Here is a 25,059-nt window from a genome sequence, read left to right as displayed (position 1 = left end):
GCTATTTGTGAAAATTAACTGAAACGCAAATAAACATGAACTCCAGTGAAAATAAAATCAAGATGAAAACTAACGCATGTAGCTAACCCATCATAACCCTCGCGTGCACTGGACCCATAGCATCGCTGCTATCAGGTAATTTCCAAGGAGGTTTTAAATTAACGTATTTGCTCCCCGCCTGAGGAGAGAGCAGGGAGGCCAGTACCAGGAGGGAAAAGTAGCCTAATCCATTTAACAACTCAATACCATAGACAGTACAAAAAAAAGATACAATACGAGCTTTGTATCTTTTCTCTGGGCTGATGCATGTTTAGCATCCCTCAATTTATAGTAGTACTGTAGTACTGTTTTAGACTCTCACTTTGAAACTAGCCTATACCATTTTTATCAGTGATAGGTCTGTTCATTGATAGGCTTTATGTCACAGCTTCCAGCCTCATACATTAACAATGAAAACAAAAGAGCACATGTAACTTGTGAGCTCTTTCTGTCCTTGTATGACAGTTCACATCCATGACCATGTGTGTGCCAGCACTGTGACATCTGTAAATTATCGATGTGACTCTGCAACAATGTCACCAAAACAAATTCTTGCATATTTATTGTACTTGGCAAATAAAGTGACTGTAATTCTGATTCTGAATTTCAGGAGAGGGACCAAAAGTAACGCTGATTTAATACAATGAAGAGTATAATTCGAAAAATAAATAGAAAATAATGGTAATCACAATGTTTTACTTACAAAATAAGTGTAATAGTTTACATATTTAGAAAAAAACAAAAACAAATAAGTATAAGTTAATCTTTTCCTAGCTAATTTGCAGTTAAACAGTCCATGAATTCCAAATATGCCGTAATTGTGTTGCTGAAGAGCCAGTTAAAAATATTTCTTGTTGTCTTGCGTAGGCAATCTTGGACCACAAAGGGTATAAACTCCAGTGGAGCGGTCATAAAAGTACTCATAGAAAAATGCCAGCTTGAAAAAGTGGCATCCGGAATCATCTTTAACTGCGCTACTCAATGTCAGCTGACTATCCATTTTGTCATACATAAACTTGTATGATCACAGATTTTTTTTTTTTTTCAAATGCTTTATCATTTTCTACATATGTATAGAGTGGCGACAATGATCCATAATCCAACTAATGACATTAATATTACCATGATTAACAATTCATTGGATACGCACACGTTCTCTAATGAAAACAGTTGAATATACAGTACATAAACCCGTGCCCTGATGGGTTATACATTTCAAACAATTTACAAACATACAAATATCTTTCAGATGGCAGAAAATACCACGGCCAACGACTGCACTCTTCCATGCTTGAAGACCCCAAAGAGGGTAAACCAACAGAGGGAGAAGGTGGGAGTTTTCATGTTTCACAGTGCTGAAGGATGTCGTAGATACAGTTCCCCTCACCCCTTCCCACAACGCCTCTTCTTTTTCTTTTACTATCTGATGTGGTCCCATGCCCTCTCTTTCCCTCTGTCACCCTATCCGAGCAGAGGTACAAAAAATGTGGCCATCTTTCTGAACTTCCCTTATTACATCATCAGCCTGCACCGTCTTTCATTATAAACCTTTTAAGTATGTTTCAGTGTTTCTACACATAATATCACCGTCTTGTTCCCTTTTCACTCACTATATGTACAGGAAAGAGCTCCAGAATTATTTATTGATTCCTCATAATTATAAATACATGTCATCTTACATTAACCCCCCACCCCATAAAAAGTAATCGTATAAATACAAATCCTTCAGCTTGTGATTTGTGCTATAGTTTAAGTTGCTGGTCTGCAGAGTCAGTGCCTATGTGTTATTCTTCATACTCTAGCCAGTGTTCGTGTGTGAAGAGTGTGCCTATGTATTAACTGTATGAATTCAAGGTTCAGCAGGACACTTAAAAATGACACAATATATTGACAGAGTAAAACACGCACATACTCACACCCATGCGCACGCACACACACACACACGCGCACACACAAAAACAAGCAAACCTATGAAGTTGCTATTCAAAAAATGAAATTTAAAAAATCCAAGAAGTGGGTGGGATAGTCCTGTGCTGACGTGGACGGGGTCGCAGCACGTGGAAAAGCAGAGGGCGGACTAGAAGATGACGGGTGCACGGATGTGGAGCGGGGCATCAGTTGTTCTCAAACAGAGACAGCAGGTCGTCGTTGCTGTTGTTGGGAAGGTCGGGGGGGCCCAGGTAGGACAACAGCTCATCTGGGTTGGTCAGCTCAGGGAGAAGCTTGATGACAGGGGAGAAAAGGAGAGAAATGAGGTGTTGTCTATTTGTGAGTAAGTCCGTTTTAACAAGGCTAAATTATTATTCTATGCTAAAATAAATTGGATGAAAAGGGTTGGAGTGTGAACATCGGAGAAAGGGGCGAGAACATCGGAGAAAGGGGGGGGGGGGAGAAGAAAAATGTTTTGGCGAACATTCAAGTAACAGTTTCCCCAGGTGCAATGCTCATATCTGATGAAAATGTAGAAAAAAACATTGACTAAATATGAATTTTACTCATTTGTTCATCCAGCCAAATACAAGTTGTCACTCACATCTAGTGAATGATCTGTTCCCTCTCCTCCGGGCGCTCCCGGGCCGCCCAGGCCGACCGAGCCCTCCGCCTGCAGCCGGGAATTCTGGGCGTTGGAGTTCCGCTGCAGCAGCGGACTGCCGGCCTCGCCGAGACTCTGGTTACCATGAACGCCTGAATTATGCTGCTGGAGGATGTTATGGGGGTGTTCGATTCGCCCAGGGTGAGGCGTCTGAGAGTGAAGGACCAGAGAAGAAGAAACAGAAAAGGTGAAACAGAGAAACCAAGAGAGGGACCGTAATCTGTACTTCATGGCAACAATGAAAACAAGTTGTTATACGTCCTACCTACCATTAAGTACATTAATGGTTGATATAATGCTATGCAAAAGGCATAATCCTTATGACCTTTGCTTAACAGGCTGAACACCAGAAGTGTGTGACAGAGTAGAGGTCCTCTCTCTAAAAACCCTTCGTGGACAGCCGAGCAGCTGTGTGCGACAGGTGTGAGCATTTCACTGTGTGTGTGTGTGTGTGTGTTTGTTTGAGGACATAGTCTCGGTCAATGCTGTCCACTCCAGGTTCAGTTAAAGGCTCTCCACTGCACACACAAGCCAGAAGGGCAAGACAGTCAGCTTTGCACAACACTGATGAATTCAGCAGCGCCCACACACACACACACACACACACACACACACACACACACACACACACACACACACACACACACACACACACACACACACACACACACACACACACACACACACACACACACACACACACACACACACACACACACACACACACACACACACACACCTTTCATAAAAACGGTCCCACGCACAAGTATTTCATAATCATTTGGCAGAAACCTACAGCCACTCATTCTTACACACACACACACCTGACAAATAAGCTTGCATACTGCCCAGTTTTACATCAGTCACTACATCACTGGTGTTAAGGTGTGTGACAAAACTCAAATGCTTTCAAACTATTTAAATGTTAAGAATATCCAACAGTGAATGTGATTTATGTGTGCAACAGAGAAGCCTCTACTATGTCAGGACTCTACTGAAGATACTGAAGATATTTCTAAACAGCTATGTATAACACTGGTGCTATATGTGAAGCTGGTTGAAGTACAGTGGCCTTTAGCCATGGCCCATTCATATGTTGGCAGTCATTGTGGCCCATTCAACCGTTAAGCAAAATGTCCCAAGCCGACTGAAAGAAATGCTGTTGAGCCTGATCCTCGTCATTGTGGCCTGAGGCTATGCCAGTGAATTATGAAGGTATTATTGAAGCAAAACTCATGAGAACTTGCATGTTCGAAGTCATACTCAGAAAATATTCTCACACCTGTGTTAACATGTTGGCTTTTATCAGTAAACGATACACACACGTAGTAGAACATCACTTAAGTCCATTAACTTATATTCGCCATTGCTACTATAAAACCTTCATAGGAAATGTACAGGAATCTGTTTGAGAATCTGTGAGAGTAGTGCATTTACTCTGGTGGAGTGTGCGAGTCTAACCTGGTCAGACTGATAGGAGAGCGGGGGTGGTGGTGGTCCTGATGAGGTATACTCTCCTAGTGTCGGGGTGCCAGGAGTGTTGGGGAAGTCTGGAAATCCTGTTTGGCTGGAGAATCCCTGGCTCGCTAGAGGACCGAGACAAAACCAGTATTACTTTCAGTCAGCAAATAAAAACTAAGAGGTCCGTGTAGACTTCCTTTCTCTTGCATAATAGTGAGTAGAGGAGCTTGGGAGAGAAAGTGCTTCCAGCCCCACGGCATGAGCGGGCATAAGTTCGGGGGTGGGGCGGGGTGTATTTGCTAGTCTTAGCATGGATATTGTACTTGCTAGTCCTGGCATGCTCATGCTCTGAGAGCAGGCTGCTTGGAATGTTGTTCTGGGTCACTTCCCATTTAAAAGAATATGTTCTGAGGCCTAGAAAGCATGGTTATATGTGTGTATATATAGGCAGTATATAGGCAGTTACACTACATGTTAGCTCTATAATATGTAACACTAATCAGTACCAAGCAAGAAGACAGAGAATCTTTCTTCCAAAAAAAGAAAAGCATAATGCTAATACAAAGAGAGGGTAACATCTATTTCATTAATATATTTTGCCAAGCTAATCTGCCATAAAGCCAAAAAATTTTTTTTCCAGTAGCATCAATTACCAGTAGCTGTGGTGCACCGATAAAAAATAAAGAACATCAAGTCACACAGCCATGATAGTCCTCCTCAGTCCTCAAGCTACCTGGGCTGTTGTAGTCTGGGGTGTTCCTGCCCCCTGTGGTCAGAGTCTGGTAAGGCGAGGAAGCCGGGCCCAGGGCGGCGATCATCTCCATGACGTTTGGCAGGACCATGTGACTCGGGCTGACTGTGCGGCAGCGCTTCAGGACCGGCCCGTCGGACTCCTCCTTTATGTGTATATCTGGTTTCACGGGCACTGGCCTCCAGCCGCACACGGGGTCTATGGTGATCTCCTCATAGTCCGAACTGACGGAGGGAGAGACAGATGCGGTCTTTAGTTACATATGGAGCCACTGGACATTCAAACACAGGATGAAATGCCACATCGGTTATACGCATTCAGATCATTTCATTTACATGGAATTAATTCAAACAAACACACAAATAGATGCTTACTTTTGGATGTAGACGAGAATCCCAAGCATGTATTGGTCAACTTCCAGTCCCTCCAGCAAAGCGGTCTTACTGTGATGGAGAGACAAGATGCCGGGTGAAATATTGTTCTTACCAGCACTGATACGATTCTAAAAAGGTGATATGAATCTTTAGTACATACTTGCACACAGGACATCTCCAGGTCCCTCTTTCACAATTCAGTTGCAAATACGACTCCAGGTCAAAACACTGCAAAATAAAGACCAGGGTGTGCGGACACACAAGTGAGAATTTAATTGCATACAAGTGCATATACAAGTGTGTGTGTGTGTGTGTGTGTGTATCCGTCCCCACCTGTATGTGTCTGCAGTCGTGACCCCTAGCTGGCAGCTGGATTCGTCTGAATGTGATTGGACATTTGAGAGACACTTTGATCGCGGTCTGCTCCACCCCGTCCTCTCCATTCAACCCCGGGGTCCCTGGGATAGTGCCGCTGCTAAAATTTCTCTTTACTGAAACGGAGAGAGGTGAACAAGGAAATGTAACACAATTATTTTACTGCTCTGCTAGAAATGTATTAACTGTTACACAACTCAGAGCATGTTCACTTTGTTTCACCGTAAAAGATTAGTTTTCATGTGTTTCATAGTTATCATAGTGTCATTCCTGTTCATCTCTATAGATTTGATGTGTTAGGATTATAGACCCGACTCTAATGTGCAGAAATGTCTATTACATTTGCAACCATAACTCTGTAAAAGTGCCAAATGATCACTACAATTTCCTCAAGACACCTTGGTCCATATGCAGAGAAATTTGGCAAGGTTTATTACCTCTTATTACTCTTTTAATCTGTGGTCGTAGAGAACACTGATGTAATATGTTAATAAAAATCAATCAGCACACGACGGGTTAATGGTATGCAATATGCATACAGGCTGGCAGGATCATGCCTGTGTGAAGAGTGTGGGAAGGGAGAGATAGGAATAAAAAATAAATAAAAAAAACAGTATGTGACAATGACTGTAACTCACTCTTGGTGATGCAGTGCTCGGCCGGCAGCAGTCTCTTCTTCATCAAACCCTGTAGGACAGACCTGACAGACGGCCGGTGGACCAGCTGCAGCACAAACAGATGGGACTGGGGAGAGAGAGAAGAAAAGATTGGTATGGGATTTAATGTATTTGTTTACAAACATACATACAAAAATGTGTTGCACTGTGGGAACAGTGCATACCGAACACTGACACGGGAAGGTGTGAATTCTCCCTCAAGGCTACTTACACAACAGCAGGCCGTTACTGTGATCTGTATGGTGTTGCGTCCCGGTTGGCACACCTGCTTCAGGTACAAAGGCTTGTGGGAAGTTTTGTTATCGCCTCTTTCGATGGACAACGGAGTGGCGTTGACGCTGACCTGATCCAAAAGGAAAAACACAGAGAGGGCAGAGTTAAGAAGCAGCAGCATCACAAACAGCCAAAACGGTAGAAACCAAAGGAGAGGGGGTGACACTTACTTGCACGGAGGCAGGCCAGTTCGTGTTCATCTGTCTGTCCTCATGATGGTAACACTTAAACTGCAACTCCAGATCTGGCCTGCAGGAGGAGATACAATACAACTAAACATTCTTCATTTGTTGTTCTGATCTATCTGGTGTCCTAATCACATAAAACAGGACCTAGTATTCTAAATTCATGGGTCACAACAAGGGTCATAACTTAAGTGTGTGTGTGTTTGGCAAGTTAGGCCTCTTACCTCAGCATGAGCGTCTTGTAGACAGAATCTCTGAGCTGGAAGGCGTGATTACTGACGGCCAGGTTATGCTCCAGTCTGAACGGCTCTAACACCACCCCGTCTCGTACCGGGAAGGTCAGACGCAAGTCATCGCTGGGGTTACCTTGAATGGGAAGCAGGGGATGGGGGCGGAGAGAGGAACATGGATCATAGCGGGACAAACGACAAATCTAAACTCATCCACATACTATATAAATGGTTCTGTAGTTCACTTCTGGAATCAGTGTTTACAAGGGAAACCTCAATTGATTCTGTCTTGTGAAGGCAGTAATAAGAGGTGATAAAACCAGGAAGGGAACAACTGGTATTTCAGATGTGGCCAAACAGCTCATATTGCATCACATGTCCAAAGTACCTTCTTGTGTTTTTTTTTTTAACAACTTTCTAATTTACAGTGTGCTTCCTGGTGTGGGTTCACTGCAGTGTCGGGTCTCACCTGTAGGGGGCTGCTGGGGATTGATGATGGGCTTGGTGTCAGGCGTAAGGTAGGGCGGCTTTGTATCCTGTCCTGGGGAAAGGTAGGGAGGCATGGAGCTGCCGGGCGTCATCGGAGGGGTGGGATTCCCTCCCATAGGAGAGCTAGGATATCCCGGCATCACTCCGCCCCTCCCTGGCTGAGAGACAGGGAAGCAGACAGGTGTTCAGAACTTTGAATCTGGAAGCATCTGATTAACAATATAAACACACAAGCCTTGTGCAGGAGCAACCCCTTACTGACACTTGAGTATGTAAGTATCTGAGGTAAGTGGGTTGGTATTATTCTGTAGTCAAGTGTATAATTTCACCATCAGATGTTTGTTTGTGCGCGATATTGCCATACTGGATTCAAATCTTTAATAAGGGAGTGAGGTGAGTGTGTATGGAGTTATTGGACAGCACCCATAGATCCAGTGACTTACCCCGTTCACAGCAGCCTGTGTGAAGGCATTGTATCCCCCTGCTCCTCCAGATGGCAGGCTGCCTTGGCCATTGAATGGCTCTGACTGGAGAACATACAGAGGAAACAAGACACTCAGCTAACTGTCCATCTGTCTGGACCCAAACGAGACAAGCAGTGGTGCAGACATGATATCTGTGTAGCATTCCACTGACGCACATATAAATCAATGGAAGCCATTAATTACATGAGTGGAGGGTAAACAGCCATCGAGATTTCTCATCACCATTAAAGCTAAATGAGAACGGTATGGGAAAGGTAGTGGTACAGGTAGGATGACGTGTAATTACCTTATAATACTGGGAAGGATTGGGCTGACCGGCTCCGGGGGGGAACTGTGCTGGGTTGGGGGGTCCAGAGGCGTACTGGCCCATGAGAGGCATACGGTTGCTGGGATAAGAGGGTGAGGGGGCACATCGTTGCTGAGGACCAGTGGGGTACTGTAGAGGCTGGTTAGGGTAAGCCGACATCCCACCAGAGCCATACTGCTGCACTGGAAAACCCTGGAAAAAGGGGGCAGTTATTTTGTTAGTGCATATTCCTCCTTGTATTAATGCTGAATAGGAACTGAATAGGAACACAACACGATGCCAAGCCAAACGTCTGGAAAAAATACATTTAACTACTAACTAGTTATTAGAATTGTTCTGAAATATAGGAGATTAACAGGGTGAAATTAAAACAGTACAGCACATCTGGAGAAAGGGTTAAAAAGGGAAGAGTTACTGGGAAAGTGGGAGTGTAAACAGGTATGTGCAACCTTATCTCATGACATTTTGGCAGCACAGCTGAGGCCGTTGCTAGCATTGTTGGAAAATATGCATTGTTCCTAGCTGAGGCACCTCTTGTCTATTTGCCTCTCATCTCCTCTTTCTATCGTTTTTTTTTTTTGTAAAGATTCTTTTTTTTGGCAATTTTGTGCCTTTATTAGATGGTTCAAATTTGAAAGAGAGAAGGGTGACATGCGACAAAGATCCTGGGCTGAATATGAACCCAGAATGTCGCAGTTACATAGAATGCATCTCCACTAAGTCACCAGGATGCCCCTATGGTGTTATTTTTTAATAATATTATAACTACCTATTTACTTACTACCACTACTAGTACCAACACTAGAAGTTAACAAGCTTGTAGTGCCCATTTTGAGTAATAACTTCTCTCTGGAAAATTACAACTTACTCCTCCTTATAAGCGTGCTCCACCAAATCCAGTTGGAGCCCAATTAGGCATTTGATAATGATAGTCACTGACATGCAAAATCAGGGAAAATACCCACAACAGACAAAATAACAAAATAAATGGGTTTTTTTTAATTCTCAACAAATATTTTTGTTTTGGTTCTCTCAAATAAGAATGGTACCTTTGTTGTTGGTGTGGGGAAACCACACCAATGCTGGAAAATGAGGAAACTTGGATATGAAAGAAGTAGCTAGCGTTCTGCAATGTGTGTGTATGAGCTACGGCCCATGTGTAACTCCCTCACTGACCTCTGAATGGAAAGGTCGCTTGAGCCCTTGCTGTCCTCCTGGATAGCCTCCATGCTGGGGCATCCTCTGCGTCTGGGCAGGGTGAGATGGATACAAGCCCCCAATGGAAGGTGGAGGTCCAGGCCTGGAAGGAACCATCCCACCAGGATTCATCCCTGGAGGGCCACGGGGGCCGGAGTGAGACAGGAACTGGGTGCTGTAAGAGGATGCTCCACCCATCTGGGGAAGGAAAGGGAAGTACGACAGCAGGAGTAAAAACAAAGCACACTAGGTGTTTTACACAGCGCAGGCAAAGGGTTGTATAAATGGGGTTGACAAAAGAGAAGTGCTGGAGAGGGAAAAATCATAGACACACTGACAGGGAGATAAAGAAAAGGGGTTTTTGAGTTTACAGGGCGTATCTTGAGAGGAAGGCCCCTTTTACACCTGGCATTCAAATGTGATCTGTATCTGGACATCCTATTCAGATAATGATCAATCGAGTCATGCCCTGGTATTTACATGCAGTTTCGTTGTCTGCATTACGATCATATCTCATTTTTCATGCGCGCAATGGAAAACGGGCGAGTAGGTGGAGAGCACTGTCAACAAAAACAAACACGGCGGGGTATAGGGTCAGTAGACGTAATACTGTACAGCCTGGATTTGCTTTTTACTCGGGGCGGAAAAGACTTTTGAAGGAGGCAACCGATACAGCGGGTTCTTTTTTGCCGCATTAGTGTTTGCAGTTGTGAACACGACCACGGTGACTCCTTCGCCGAGAATGAGGGAAAGGAGCGCCGGCTGGGTGGGAGTGGATCGTGCTGGAGTGAAGGCAAACTTCAGAATGAGTCATGACGTTTCCACCCAGTTGGCGGTGCTTCCTCACAAATGCGGCCGCGCTGCATTTACACCTGGGCGACTCCAGCTGAGATCCCGCTGCAGTGAGAGCCATCTGGCCGATCCAATTGCATTCCGATCGCAATGCGTGCCGCGTGCGTTTACTCCCTCCATTAAAAAAAAAAGGACCGTTCCAGTATGACTGGCTTTTTTGCATTCCCTTACCGTTTTACATCCCTGTAGATTGTTTCCCAATGCTTTTATCACCTTAAGAGATAAGTGCTATTTTCCCTTTATTTTAGCTGTTTTTAAAAGTCAACATTTTGAAGCAATCGATGTCTAAATAGGAGTTTCTCCAAGTAAAGAAGAAGGCAACAAATTAAAGCTGTATTTTTGTAAATTGTAGCTTTAATTTATTTTACACACTAAAGCTGGCGGAAGCATCTTGCTTTAACTTGCATGTTGGCTTGACTGTGTTGTGACTGACAGAAGGAATGTCCTACCGTAACCACAGAGAATGTTAGCTATTAGTTTGAAAGAGTTATGTAGGAGAGAAAAAAAAGCAAAAATCGGACACATAGTGAACCGGAAATGTTCGCTGTTTTTTCCCTTGTTTACAAGCAGAAAGTGGAAATAAGACGCCCACTCCTGTCTCGTCTCTCACAGTGTTTCCGACTGCACATATTGTGAAACGGTCATACTACACTGAAGCGAACTTCTTTCAAAATGTAGACGTTTATAGCCTGATATTGGCATTCTGTTCTTACTGGGTTAACTCTGTGTATTTTGTGCATTTTGTTACATTTGTGTGAGTGGGATTAAGTGAAAATGTCCAAAAAATGTAAAAAATGATCAAAAAAACAAAAAACAATCACATTGGAATGGTCCTTTAACAAGCATTTTTCTTTATCCGGATAAGATATTCAGATTCAGATCGCATGTCGCTACCAGGTGTAAAGTGGTCGATGATGTGCTGAGTAAATAGTCTAGCAACTGTCAAGTAATGTGATTTCTCTGTTGCTAATAACCATGTCTCATGAATCTGTGTGAATAGTACGGAAATAGTTTCTGCTTTACACCCCTCCCACAGCCCTGCAATCGAACATCACAACTCAAAACCTGATGGGTACGGAGCCCGGGAGTGGCCATTGGGAGAAAAATTATTTATGTCGTGGCCACAATTTACTGTAACGTGCGCACGATATGCAATTTGAGCTCTCGTTTTCTCTTTTTCGTGCGGACGAGATACAATTCGTTCCCTCGATTTCCTCTTTACGTGCGCACGAATTGCCAAAACGTGCCCTCAAAATAGTGATATCGTGCTCTGGATATATAATACATGCGCTCTTCACAAGCTTATAAAGAGTCAGTGCACATATTGGTGATTATGTTTAAATGTGGCGCTGTCCTGGGTGTGTTGCAGCCATCTGATTGTGTTTACATGGCCTGAAGGTTAAGTGGCTAAATATGTTGCAATATTTGGGGGATTTGCCTATTCAGTGTAAACAGACAATGGATATTAACATCCCAAATGCTAACTAGGCCTATCTGCAATACCTAAAAGGTTCCTTTTAAGTTGCATTTTTTCCTAAATTGCACAGTTTAACAAAATCGAGGGAACAAATTGTATCTCGTGTGAATGGACTAAAACGTGCGCACGTTTCGGTAAATCGTGGACTCGATATAACTTTTTTTCTCTCCCAATGGCCACTCCCGGGCTCCGTAGATGGGAGCTAATGATCCAGAGTTTGTGACTGAGGATAACTCAAGACATCCTGCATAGGGATATTGGTGTAAGTTTGGAAAATCGCCTTTGCTAGTATAGGGGCTCTACTTAGCATGAATGAAGCCTGATGGCGATATCAACCAATGTGATAAAATGCCAAAAAAAAAAATACACCATAATATACCTCTTAATCTATTGTATCCATGGAAAACTGACAGGCTGCATTTGCACTTTATCAATCTTTTAGCCAAAAGGAAAGTACAAAATGACTCCCTGGGTAAAAGATACTGCTTCCCTCTCCAGACCCCAGGGTGTAGTACAGACAGAGACATTTACCTGGCCATAGCTCAGTTCCTGATTCTGCTTTTCCTGTATTGCTGCAACAGTTGCTGTAGCAGTGGCAGTTGCCGTGGCGGCGGCGGCAGCAACGGCAGCGGCAGCAGCTTGGGTGAAGTCTGAGGGGGGGCGAACGCCCAGACCGGCACCACTGTTACCAGAGTAACTGTAGGGAGAGGGAAAGATGAGATGGGGAGATGGGCGGGCTGTGAACTTAGAGCCGAGTGTGTGACTCTGTGTGTGACGCTTTTTCATAGCATGAGTCAGAGGCTCAGAGCAGTGGGTAAGTCCACCCACTCTGACATACATATGTTGCTATGAGTCGATGTAAAATCCCCACAATAGTAGTGCGTACAGTAATAGCACGTTCAAAACAGGAATATACAAGCATACTGCTCCATAAAGTGAAATAGGTAAATGTTGTTTTAAAGTTTCATAAATTATCTTAGTCATTAGGTTTTACATTTTCACTTTTCATTTGAAAATGAAGATGAATTTGACATTTCACTGTCAAATTCAATCTCACTGCAGCCTGAAAGTAATCAACAGAAACACTATTGGAAGCGTACCTTCCACCGTAGCCTGGGGCTGGGTTGTAAGCAGCGCTGGGACGTCCATACATGCCCGGCTGGCCGTAGCCCTTGGAGACAGCATCTCCGTAGGACTGCTGCCCCATGAACTGGGAGCCCATGCCGGCACCCATGCCGGGGCTGCCTCCGGGCATCATGTGACCACCCGAGTTCTCCCCTGGACCCATGGGCGCACAAAACACCTACATGGGAAACACGGGCGGAACAGGTATAAATCAAGATGACAGGAACCACGAAGGGATGAAGTGCAGTGAAGTCTGATTAATCAGAAGAAGAGTGGTGTGAGGGGAGAGGAGGTAAAGAAACAAAGACCACACTAATAGGAGAAGTATGGCTGACAGATAGAGAAGGGGGATGATCAGAAGTATATTTATACAAAACAGCATGGAGAAAAACTGCCTCAGGGCGGTGAGTCATGTGTTACCTGGCTGTGTGTGGGATTGGTCACGCCCCACACTGTGGTTACTACGGAGAGAGATCCTGCGTGCTGATTGGTGCCTGGCTGCCAGGAGACAGGGTCATTTAGGAAGGAGCCGTCACTGCTGCGGATGGATATGAGGCTGAGTTATTATGATGGAATAGCAAGGTTCAGGAGAGGTGCCTTGTTTTGGAGAGTTAGACCCCCACAGTATGAGTGATGGACAACATTGCAAACAATTACTGTCATTGGATCACAACATAAAGTTTAGCTGGTATAAAACCCTGTGAGGACTCATTGTACTCATGTGTAAGGACAGACAATATCAAGAGTGAAAGGTTATTTGACTTGGTGAGAGAACATTTAACCTAATGCATGGTTTAGTTTTCGCAGGGTTTTGGTTTCCCTCTACTTCCTCATTTTAAAACCATTTCTGCAACAGGAAACTACCACAACTGCATTGCTTCCCTACCACGGCATTTGCAGGGTTGGTGAATTTACCATTATTAATCACCATAACTGTTGTTGTTTTTTTGTCCATTTTCCCTTTTTTGTCAGTAAATATCGCCATGAGCTGAAGACCGCACATAATTTGAAATAATTCTTATCAAACAGAGTTTTTGTTTTGTTCTCTTTCTTTCTACCATCTACCACATTTCTCCGAGGCTCCTTTACAAATCGCAGTGTCAGTACGTTGGCAACGCATCTCCGCTGCTTTCTGGAGAGAAATGGAGCAGTCAATAGGCTTAGTCAAACTAGGGGAACAGTGTGACTGCGTTCAATTATAGAATGTCTTGGCTTGAGTAGACGATGCCTATAAAAATATGCAGAGCAGACAAAACAGGGAAAATCAATAGTCTGATGTCCTAATTATTTTTGTTCTGTCATTTCTTTGGAAAAACTTAAAGCAGCCACACAGTGAGCATAGTCATGGCCTGGTGGTAGACTTTGGCCCTATCATTATCAAGGCATACTGATGAACAGTGACTGTGGTGCTGGTTGTTAAAGCTGGGTGTTACATTTCCCATTTTGGGGACAAAACAGTAACTAAGCTAAGATATGATTGCTGTATGAGAGTGTCCCTTCCTTCCATGGGCAGAGTTGACCTTTCATATGGGTGCAACTTATTCAGGAAATGCAGCCCTGATCCTCAGTGACACATCAGAAAACAAGCACGTAATTCATTATAAGCTGCGACCAGCTTGACACTCTGTGAAGGCGTATCCGTCACGTCACATTTTTCCGTTTCATTCTGTGGCTTCAATGAGGAAACTGAACTCCTGGCACAATAAAAAGGTTATATATATATTCATTTATAGGCACAGAGCTGACAAGACAGATAACAAACTAGGCTACAGAGTAAGAGCCCAGAGCAAAAAAGGCAGGCTAAAATACAGCCTTTAGTATTACTATAGGGACTTAGTGTCCATGGTACTCTATAGTGAGTTTATAGTGTGTGGGTATCATCATTCATTCATCGGTTTCAATCAGGAAACTGAAGTTTTGGCGCAGTAAATAAAGAGATCAGATTTTCTGTGTCTTCATCGTGTATAGATAAATCAAAATAGGGTATTTCCATGCTTCCAAGCTCCCACAAAAACTAGACAAGAAGCATAAAAAGAAGATGACATGAAGCTGAAAGACAGGCTTCTAGTTCATAGTTGAGCACAGGAAGGTTTTCAGTAGTTTAAGTCAACAGAGGGAATAGTCAGGTAAATCCTAAACGGTATCAGCAGGTTTGGAAAGGCTCTGTCCACATCATTCAGCAATAAGGAATGCCAAAACTGTTGTTCTTATCAATATTGTGTCAATATTGCAGCATTGAGTTGTACTCTGATTGGCATCTGAGAATGTATTACGTGATTCCATGGCAACGGAAGATTCCACCTGAGGGTTGGAAATGGGAATAGCAGAGATGTAGCTGTTATATAGGCGTGATTTAGGGACAGAAAATAGTCTATGATGTTTGTAATAAGCTTATTTAATTTAGGAGACATTTTTAATGATGTTGCTAAATTCCAAGGGATTCTATTGTCAGCCATGAGCGCCGCACACACACACAGCACCCATCCAAATTCTGCTTGTGCTTCCTTCATTGTAAATTGTTAGAGAAATTGTATCTAGAACTATAAGAATCCATCAGAGAAAGTAGGCCAACCGCAAGAGATCCAATATTGAACATAGCTTGTAGCCATTATCAGAACATTTGGCAAGCTTTAGAAAAAGAAAAACTTTCTCTCAAACAATTTTTGTATTCTTTTGGTTCATTTAAGCATATTTTATTAACAGATATAAGAATATCTATCTAATGTATTTAGTATCAACTTTAAAATACAACTTTTGGTCTTCCTCTTTCTCATCTCATTTAGCTCTACACATACAGTACAAACAAAAATCTATAAGCTATTCCCCTCGCCTCTCTGTATGCAGTTTTGGCTGAAGCTGAATGCACGATCAGTGGCTGCAAAGGAGGGGAGGCTGTGGGTGTAGTTGACAGTGAAAAAAAAAAAGCCTTTAGCCAGCTTCAGCAGACATGTTTACATGTCTGTACCCCGCCCCCCATTGACTGGTGGCAACACCGCAAGACACAATGTAACATGTCAGTTACCGCAGTGAGGCCATTACAGCCATAACAACATCATATAACTGAAATCAGATGGGGGCAGAGCAGATGAGGGGTCAAACGGGAACTACCCAATGGTTTACCTGGGGACACAGATACATAGTGTGTGTGTGTGTGTGTGTGTGTACCTTTGCGGAGTGGGAGGCAGGGAGGGTTTCATGGAGTTGAGGGGGTTCATCGGATGAATGGGGGGATCATTAGAGAGCCCCTGCTGTCCTCAAGTGGCAGCCCTACGAGAGAGACACAGAGAAAGACAAGACTTACTCATAGCTCATTTACTGCAGAGCAACAATTTATCATCGGTATAGCCCACACTGTGTGCACAAAGGCATTGCGCCCTCCTACTCTGAGCCACTCACTTTAATCTGTGTGTGTGCCTGTGTGTGTGTGTGTGGACTGTGCACATCAAAATGTTAGCCTATCACTGACTGCTGTAGCTCTGATACCTCTCAAAGGAGGGGGAGGGGTGCTGCAAGCTAAATTTAGCTCACTGATTTCAAAAGGAATTTAAGAGAACAGAGATGTGAAGAGGCAGACTCTTCTCACTGCACACTGACTTAAAATCACTCACTCACACACATACATACACACAGTCCTGGTCCTCGGGTACCACGGCCCTGCTGGTTTTCTATTCTACCAGCTAGTTAATTACATTCACCTGGTGTAATTGGGGCTGAATGAGACCTGGGACACCAGGTGAATGTAATCCAGGTAGAATAGAAAACCAGCAGGACTGTGGTGCCCAAGGACCAGGATTGAGAATCACTGATTTAAGATATTACATCTATACTCATTCCTCATCCTTACACTCCATCTCTCCTCTCCTCCCAGCTCCCGCTTATGATTTTCTTTATCTAATGGTGGTTACCAACTGACATGCTAATTTCCCACCAGCATCAGAGCCTTGAAGAACCCCTCCCCCTTTCTTCTCTCCGGTTTCCTTTTGCTTCTCGCCGATTTGGGTCAGACACCCCACATCTTGTGTAGCGGGAGGGGTGGTGAGAGGAGCAGGGTATAGCCTATATCACGTAGCAGAGTAGGAAGCTAATAGTCAAGATTGGATCACGTGAGCGCAATTCTGAATTCCCTCCTATCACAACGGCACCTGGCAACTTCCACAAGCAGCTAACCCAAACAAAGGAAAAATAACGTATGTATTCTCTTACATGTCTCTCCTCAAGACCCATGCGGACACTGAAGGATCATAAACCAATACATGTTTACAAGGCACAAACAATGTTAAAGAGTGCCTCTAAAATATGCTCTTATTAAACACACACAAGCTCAGACCCATTAAACTCGGTGTTTGTGTATGAGGGGCTAGCAGCACAGACTGTACCAGCGCTGGAATGAGCAGGACACGCTGTTCTCCCACACTCTCTTTGCCTCTTTTGACCTCAGCCTCCTGTCCTTTTCTTTACCCTCAACTCTGCCTCTTCAGCCCTCCCGTACTGTGGTCCCACTCCTCAGTGTCAGTGCTTTCATAGGCAGGTTTGTCCTTTCCTCTTCCTCCCACCTCTCAGCCAGTGCCATCCTCCCCACAGCCGAGACACCACAGGCATTCACTCAATCAACCCCTTGATTGGCGCTCTGCTCGCAGTTACTATTTAGTTGTTTTTGTTACGACTGTATGATTTTAGTTTTGTGTGTAAAAACAGATGAAAGATGAACAGATGAGGAAGAAGATGTGAGCCAGGTTTATCAAGATTGCGGTATGTTTAGTATTGTTCATACTTATTTCCAGTTTCCATTTCCCAATAACACAAAGAAACCTTTGTGTACATCATCAGTACCAACTGATTAAGACTTACAAATGAAATGAACTGTAACCTCTTCAAATTCATCTATTTGTAAGGGAGGTAAAGACTTTCACCCCAGGTATTTGCATTCATTCCTGCAAAGATCCTCATTAATTTTCCAATTGACACAAAAATATGAATAACTGTTCAATATTAACCAAAAGATTTTGTGAACAAGGATATAAACTAAAACTAAGTTCACTGCAACACAACTTTGTAAGAATTCCATTTCATCTTAACAACCTACAAGTAACTACAATAAATAAAGGAATATCGTTTTCATGCAGAAATGTTATTACTGTCTTGTTTAATAAAGTGTACTCTGTGATATAATTTAGTATCAAATGCCCAACGGAGCGGTCAAGCCTTTTCTCAGTTTTGAATGCAGCCACCATGATTAGCTTGCATGCTATGATACAGTGGTGTAAGGCCAAATAGCTTAATCATTTTATGATCGTAAGACACCACAAACTCACATTTTATAACCAAATCACAACTAGCAATAGGCTAAAGGTATTGTATTCTCCATAGATGAGATTAAAGCAGCAGATCAACTCTGGATCAAGAATACAAAGGTCACATTCTCTTTTTTTTTTTCTTAATTCTTAATCTCAGTTAAACTGCTAATTACTTAAGGTCAGGAGTAATGCCCATGCTTGTGTTTTCATTTATGTATAAAATGCTTGCTGTCAGTAGGCCTACAGAGAGGAAGAGGGTCTTGCAGCTAGTCCATAAAGTGGGGTAAAGTTGATTAAATACCCTCTACCACTTAATCAAATAAAACACAGTGATGATTGGTTGGCTGCCACTTCCAACTTGAACCTGACAGTCAGGTAAATGAATCAAGCCACTTGGCTGCTTCAGCTCCTCTTTTGTTTAAGCATTTATTTACCAGTCCACAGAATGTGATGTTGCAATCCTTTGTGCTAAGATCCAGGGTGAGAATCCATACAGAAGCCCAAGACTGATGTACCAACCCACAAACAGTGAGTGTAGAGGACATGAGTCTCTACAGGACCATCAGACAGGCAGCAGCGTTCCCCAGCCACCTGATCCACATGTTACAGTTGGCTGTGTGAGTGCAGGTTTGTCACTTTGCTATCAGCTGGGCTCCTCCCATCACAGCTGTTTTGTGATGATGATCAATACCTTCTCTCCACACCAAATACAGCTAAAGTCTCCTCCGCTGCCCTGGACCTACACTGAGGCTAATCCCTAGTTCCCAACATTATTCAGTCATTTTATAACTCCCTATTGCAACAACAATAACCTAATGGGACAACTGACACTGCTGGCTTGGAACGGCCCGCTCAGTAGATCAGAAACCAAATTGTATCAGCAAACAATTATACCCAGAGCTGAGAACAGTGTATCACTCACTCCAGTATTAATACAAACCTGTCTTAGTGCTTTTGCCTTGTCAGATTTACCAGGTGGAAACTGAAAACACCTTTCCTTAAGGGAAATTTATGCTTGCAGCCCCAAACGCAACATTTTTAGTCATTGTACACTCAATTCCGCAATGTATGGTTCACAGTTGTTCGCAAACATAAGGTATATTCAGGTGAGACAGAGCCAGGTTTGTTGCATATTTACTGCTAACCATTGTAGCCCAGGAACAAGAGAGCTCACATACAGTATGAAAAGAGTTTAGCAGGGCCACCCATTTGATACAGAACAGAGGAATACACTTCCCCTGTTATAAAACTAGTCCATACCCAGGGATGCGCGTGCCACAACTCCGCGCAGACTTGCCAAAAATGTGCATAAAGCGTAAATTTGGGAAAATGGAAAAATCAGCTTCGTCAGTCCCTGCCTATGCCAATGCTCAATGCCCATGTGCAGTTTCAGATTGATTGGCCAACCCACTGAGGAGCAAAATGGATGCAGACAGACAGACAGAGTTTTCCTCATTGTATAGTAGGACACATCTTTTGACAATCATAGCCATTAGAAATTAGCCTATTAAGTGCTTCATTTCTTATATCTATTCACTGAGCTTGGGCAGATAACTTAGCTGCTGGCTGAATACATAAATATTGAGCATATACCTTGTAATAGTAGGGAGGTCACATGTGATCCTGCCATCTCAAATAGATAAAGATGGAAATAAATAAATGCTACAGCCTATCTTTCTCATTTACATTTATTTGATGGTCACACTGCAGAAAATGTGAAAAACCTATTTGATGTGAAATAAATGAATAAATATATTTGTTTCACTGCCAAAACTTACTGTTATCAACTCAACCACTAGATAACTTAAAATAAATAAATACATAATAAATAAAAAATCCTTAAAAAAATGACAGCACTCCATTAAAATGAATATAAAACACCACACTAGTAATGATGGATGATTTTTAACAGATGTGGGCTAATACAACCAAAACAGCTCTACAGGAGATAGCCTATGTTAAAATCAGTTTTGTGCCACCACCAAAATCAGTCCATGTGGTGTATTTTATTACAGTTTTTGATCTTATGGTTAATTTCATGGACAGAAGTTCAGTTTAGTGTTCCATTTTAATTAAATTGTCAGAAATGAGTGACCTTGGCTTTACCTTGATTTGCTGGTTACTGTATCCAGATTGTCCAGATTCTTCCCTAAGAAAAGTGGTAAGCATCACATTTTTCTCTCCCTTGATTCTTTTTGTCCCCATGAAGGCTAGGCTTTTCAAAATGGCCATTTATTGCATGCTGTGTTAAGTACCAACTCCTTTCACTTGAACTTAGGGCTATTTGAGCAGTGTCCGGGCCAAACTCCTTCCTGTATGTCCCAGCAGGATGCTAAGATTATTAAGGAATTTGCACATACTGTAGCCTGGATGTGTTTCTCCTGAATTCACAGTCAAAATCCATATAGCCTAGATCATGAAGTGACTTACTATGGGAGTAAACCTACAGGCTTGCATTTTGATACACAAAATAAATACACATATTTGCAACTAAAATCACAGTATTGGGGTAATTTCCTCAAAACTGATTATACCAGATATTCCAGGTGTAACCAGGTATTCATGCTGTTTGCCTCATCCCTTCAAATAATTTAAAAGTACACTTTGTCAGATATAATCCCTTACATATCTTTGTGCACTACAAGACTTAGTTTACTTAGGCTATACAGTATGTTACCGTCTTAGATTGCACATTACACATATGAAATATCCTTTAATTTTAGGATACTGGAATACATCAATTTTCTTCGGTGTGTACGATCAAACAAACCATGTCTTCTAATAAAAGAGAATAAACAATTTCATCCTCAAGTCAAACTGGTGTCTTATAGCAACCAACCAACATTCTTCCACAGATATGCGTGATGAAAATACATTCACCAAGATTATTAAAATCTTGGTGGTGGGGCTCCGAAATGACAAGCACAATATGTTGCTTTTTCTTTAACCTGGAACAGATTAAGAGGAAAGGAATCAGTGAGTAACGTAGTGAACTACTTCCACTAATTGTATTGTATTACTTAATGCTAAGCAGTTGAACTTCGTAGTGTTGCATTCAGGAACTAACAGTTTTAGGCTAAGTCCACACACACGCTCACACTCACACACACACTGAGTCGAAATCAATGCCGGTACCTAGGATTTGCATGTCTGTGTCTACTACAAAACACAAACATAAGCACCTTAAAGTCTCATACCAGTGACATATTGATGCTGTTAATTCACTCTGTGTGTGTGTGTGTGTGTGTGTTTACAGAGTTCTAGATGAGAAACAAGCTGGTCATATCCTAGAACCACAACAAGTCTTTTGGACTGATACTCATACTTCTGTCTGCTTCGGTCCAACACCAACAGCCTAAACACAAGCCCAGGACAGCAGTCTTAACTTGTGTCTGCTGTCTAAGATAAGGTACTAGTACCGTGGAAGCATTGCAGTTGTCACTCTTTTGCACCACCTTGTTTTACCTAGACTTCTGTCTTCTTCGGGTGAACACTGACCCTAAACTAACTCAACCTGGCTTCCAGCCAAGTTAAGATGTTATTGTACCAACGGCTCATTCAGGAAGTCACGGCAGAAGGGAATGACTGACCACTGCAGAAGCATTACAAGAACGTAAAATAGCAGGCAATAATACAACAACAAAAAAACATATTACGCAAGCCTTTAGCACGCTAAACTACAGATTCACAAAGCTACAAAGCACTCAGTGTACCATAAAACTCAAAACAATAGCTTGATTTGTCAGACTTGTTCCGAGCAATGCCTTACTTGCTTTACTGGTGTGATTATCTTTCTGCTAATATGTGATTAAGCCCAAGAATGGTGATGGTCAGTGTAATGCAAAGCATGCAAATCAACACATGAAGCCCATTTCTACCTGGATACTATTGCACCTACTCCTGCAAAAATTCAACAAAACATGCTGCTAAAATCTGTAGAATAACAGAACAAAGAATGTCAGCACAGTCCTTGCTGTAGATCAGTCCAGCCTCTCTGTATGGTTACCCATCACTGAGAATCACAATAGGAGAGGTTTTGTTTCACCCACCTGGCTGAACTGCTTTATAAATGCTTTCGAAACGCTGATATGTCGAGGTGGCAGTACGCAGAAACCAGCAGGTACCATTAGAAAAAAAAACGTGTCTTATTTAGGTAAAATAGCTGAGTGTCAGTTCCGCAGCCACGCAGACGGGTACAGCATTAAGTTTGCATTGCCTAGCGAGTTGGCTTGTAACGTTACAGTCAGCAGAGCAGGTCTGATAATCAGCACTGTGGTGGATCTTTAACACGCTGCTCCGACACTGACAGCGTTAGCTACCGAAGGCTAGTTAGCCCCACGTTAAGTTGGTGTATATAACGTTGAGTAGCTGAGATGAATGCAACAAAATAACGACACGCTAGCTTGATAATTAGAGATGTTTATAGAGCTTACCTTTGCCTCCCAGCTGCCAGGCGATGTGGCCGCTTGATTGTAGATAGTTAGCTAACCGACGTTAGCTAATGTCGCAGCTGGGCTAACGTTGGGCAACAAGGCTGCTTGATACCGTGTTGGCGAGCCTTGAGTTAACAATATACTAATGTTGTTGACGTTGGTTTTTACAGTCCAGACCGTTGAGAAGCGAACAGACTGTTCAGCGCTTCGATAACACCACTATTCTTTATTGCTTCCCTGCGGTGCTTATCACCAATAAACAATACCAACTAACCGAGCCACCTCGAACTGTTGTAGTCTGTGCTGGGGAAGGCCATAACCTGGCAGCTTAGTATACCTCCCTCATTGCACAATGACCCACTATAATGTATTCATGAGATCACAGGGCTGATGTCTCCCACAGAGAAAGGCATTTTTCCTGTCCCTCCTCCTTACAAGTCAGGCGGCTGACTGCAGACCAGAGTAGCAGATCGTTCAGAGGGACTCATCGAGAGAGATGTCGCCAATGACGTAACCTATAAATCATCACTATGATCCACACAGACATAATCCATATTGGTTTGTGACCTTGATTCACAGCCATGCATCTAAGCATTCTTGCATGGAAAATTACCTAAATTGGTCACAATATTACCTCCTCAGCAGCCTCCAGTATATGCATGTGCCTGCACACACACACACACACACACACACACAGTGTAAATGTCTGTCTTTGTGAGTGTGTCATTTGGAGTCAGGCAGTATTTTAGCAGCAGGACGAGTGAGTGTGTTGGAGTCATTAGAGGTGTCTGCGGTATCTTGCCAGAGGGCAGCGCAGCATGGAGAATAAAAAGTCCAACCTGCCTGCGCTTTTCAGACCTCTGTTGCCCTGGAAACAGGTGCTGAGATTTTCTCCTTTTCTTCATTTTTCTCTTCACTATCCATATCGCCCCCCTCCACACACTCCTGCCTTGCTGCTTCCTCCCCCACGACCTGCCGCATAGTACACACACACATACACACACACACAAAGAATACACACACACACAATTGCAATCTACTGCAGTCATTTTACAATGTCACATAACAGAACAATTGACTCCTTGACTTTACTACATGACTACACACACAAATCCTGAAAGGTTACGCACCATTGCAGTATTGACCCTACTGTGATTCTTTCTGTGTGTACATGTGTTTGTGTGTGTGTGTGTGTGAGTGTGAGTGTGAGTGTGAGTGAGAGAGAGAGAGAGAGAGAGAGAGACAGAGAGGCTGAACAACATTGCTGCTGCAACAATCTGACCTCCAGCTAATCTCTGAGGAGAAAAGGAGGGGGATGGGGGGTATAGAGGGAACAACTGAAAGCGAGGACTGTTGGAGAGAGACAAAGTGAAAGCAGAGCTGACTGAACTCCTAGATGTAAGAGTGTGGTGTGTCTCTCTGATGTGTGTTGGTTGGAGGTGAGGCTAGAGAAAGGGATAGGAAGAGTATCAATCTCTTTCTCCCCCTTTCCCTTCAGTATAAATGTTTTCCTCCTTGCTTGGTTCACTGAATTTATTATGCACATAGGAATGTTTTGAAGACTCTGGGTGGATAGTTCACCCTGTTGCACACACCTACCTAATAACTCTAGGTGTTATTTCGAATATATTTAGTTATTTAGGTATGCCTAAAAGTGCTGAACAGAGGAAGCATGTGTTATTACCCTCTCTAACACTATAGAAATGTTGGTCACATACACAAGAGACAGGCTTACACAGGCTCTGTCTCCTCACTCTCAGGCCTTTTTAAGTCATCAGTGTGTTTCTACAGTGTTATGTGTGCATTCCATTGTAGTGACTTCTCTCTGGCTAGGGCCAGAACATTCCAGGGAAATGGCTGACCCACAATAACACTCACTAACACACACACACACACACGCACACACACACACACACACACACACACACACACACGCAGACGCAGGGTGACTGAGCAAGGTCCTCCACCCTTTCATTGCCCAAGCACACGTAAACCACTGCTTCCTCAGACAGCAAACTCATGACAGTTCTTGTGGAATAACACAGGTTACTGCCAGCTTTATTGAATACACAGGACTCTGGGATGGCAACACACACAACTGTCATCACAAGTAGCCAAAACAGCATTTCCCCTCCTCCCCTTTCCCCTTCCAACTCCACAACTCCATTCCCATACCTGAATCCTGAAACCATACAAAAATAATGATTTAGCCACCACAGAGTCACCGATGACCTCACAGATGACCTAGCGGATGAGCTAGCAGATGACTCAATTTCCATAGAATTCGCCTGATATTACAGGCATGAGATACTGGTGAATTGGTGAACTGGTAATTGGAGAAGTGAGTTGTGTTCTTCAATCAGGCTGTTCTCTTATCAAATTTTTACCCATCTGTGCTCTCTCTTCTTTATTTTTCTGGTCAAAGATCATCTTCCACAAAAA

General features: G+C 43.0%; 1 protein-coding gene across 1 annotated transcript; it reads right to left on the bottom strand.

Annotated features, from left to right (window-relative positions):
* Positions 1-626: 626 nt before the first annotated feature.
* zmiz2 (zinc finger, MIZ-type containing 2) lies at positions 627-22,934 on the bottom strand. Its single transcript, XM_071535876.1, has 20 exons — positions 22,618-22,934; positions 16,056-16,157; positions 13,311-13,428; positions 12,866-13,068; positions 12,297-12,462; positions 9,416-9,634; positions 8,219-8,431; positions 7,891-7,974; positions 7,428-7,605; positions 6,953-7,094; positions 6,714-6,792; positions 6,482-6,613; positions 6,232-6,337; positions 5,552-5,709; positions 5,379-5,446; positions 5,219-5,287; positions 4,827-5,068; positions 4,094-4,218; positions 2,573-2,782; positions 627-2,261 (listed from the first exon to the last, which is right to left on the bottom strand). Exons 2-20 carry the CDS (start codon positions 16,103-16,105, stop codon positions 2,154-2,156), a joined length of 2,670 nt encoding a protein of 889 aa, XP_071391977.1. The 5' UTR covers positions 16,106-16,157; positions 22,618-22,934; the 3' UTR covers positions 627-2,153.
* Between the last annotated feature and the right edge of the window lie 2,125 nt (positions 22,935-25,059).

Source organism: Centroberyx affinis, unplaced genomic scaffold (assembly GCF_046629955.1).
Source record: "Centroberyx affinis isolate AG114_WGS23_722 - 3 ecotype Tasmania unplaced genomic scaffold, CSIRO-AGI_Caff_v1 ptg002779l_1, whole genome shotgun sequence".
Lineage (NCBI taxonomy): Eukaryota > Metazoa > Chordata > Actinopteri > Beryciformes > Berycidae > Centroberyx > Centroberyx affinis.
The sequence above is the reverse complement of the archived record's forward strand: the minus strand, read 5'-3'. Positions and strand labels throughout refer to the sequence as shown.

Excerpts from the sequence above, each read along its gene's own strand:
- zmiz2 (XM_071535876.1), bottom strand. The coding sequence starts at position 16,105 with ATGAACCCCCTCAACTCCATGAAACCCTCCCTGCCTCCCACTCCGCAA. Across the intron at positions 13,069-13,310 it reads CCAATCCCACACACAGCCAG|GTGTTTTGTGCGCCCATGGG; the intron begins GTAACACATGAC and ends TTTCCCATGTAG. Across the intron at positions 5,069-5,218 it reads ATTCTCGTCTACATCCAAAA|TTCGGACTATGAGGAGATCA; the intron begins GTAAGCATCTAT and ends TCCCTCCGTCAG.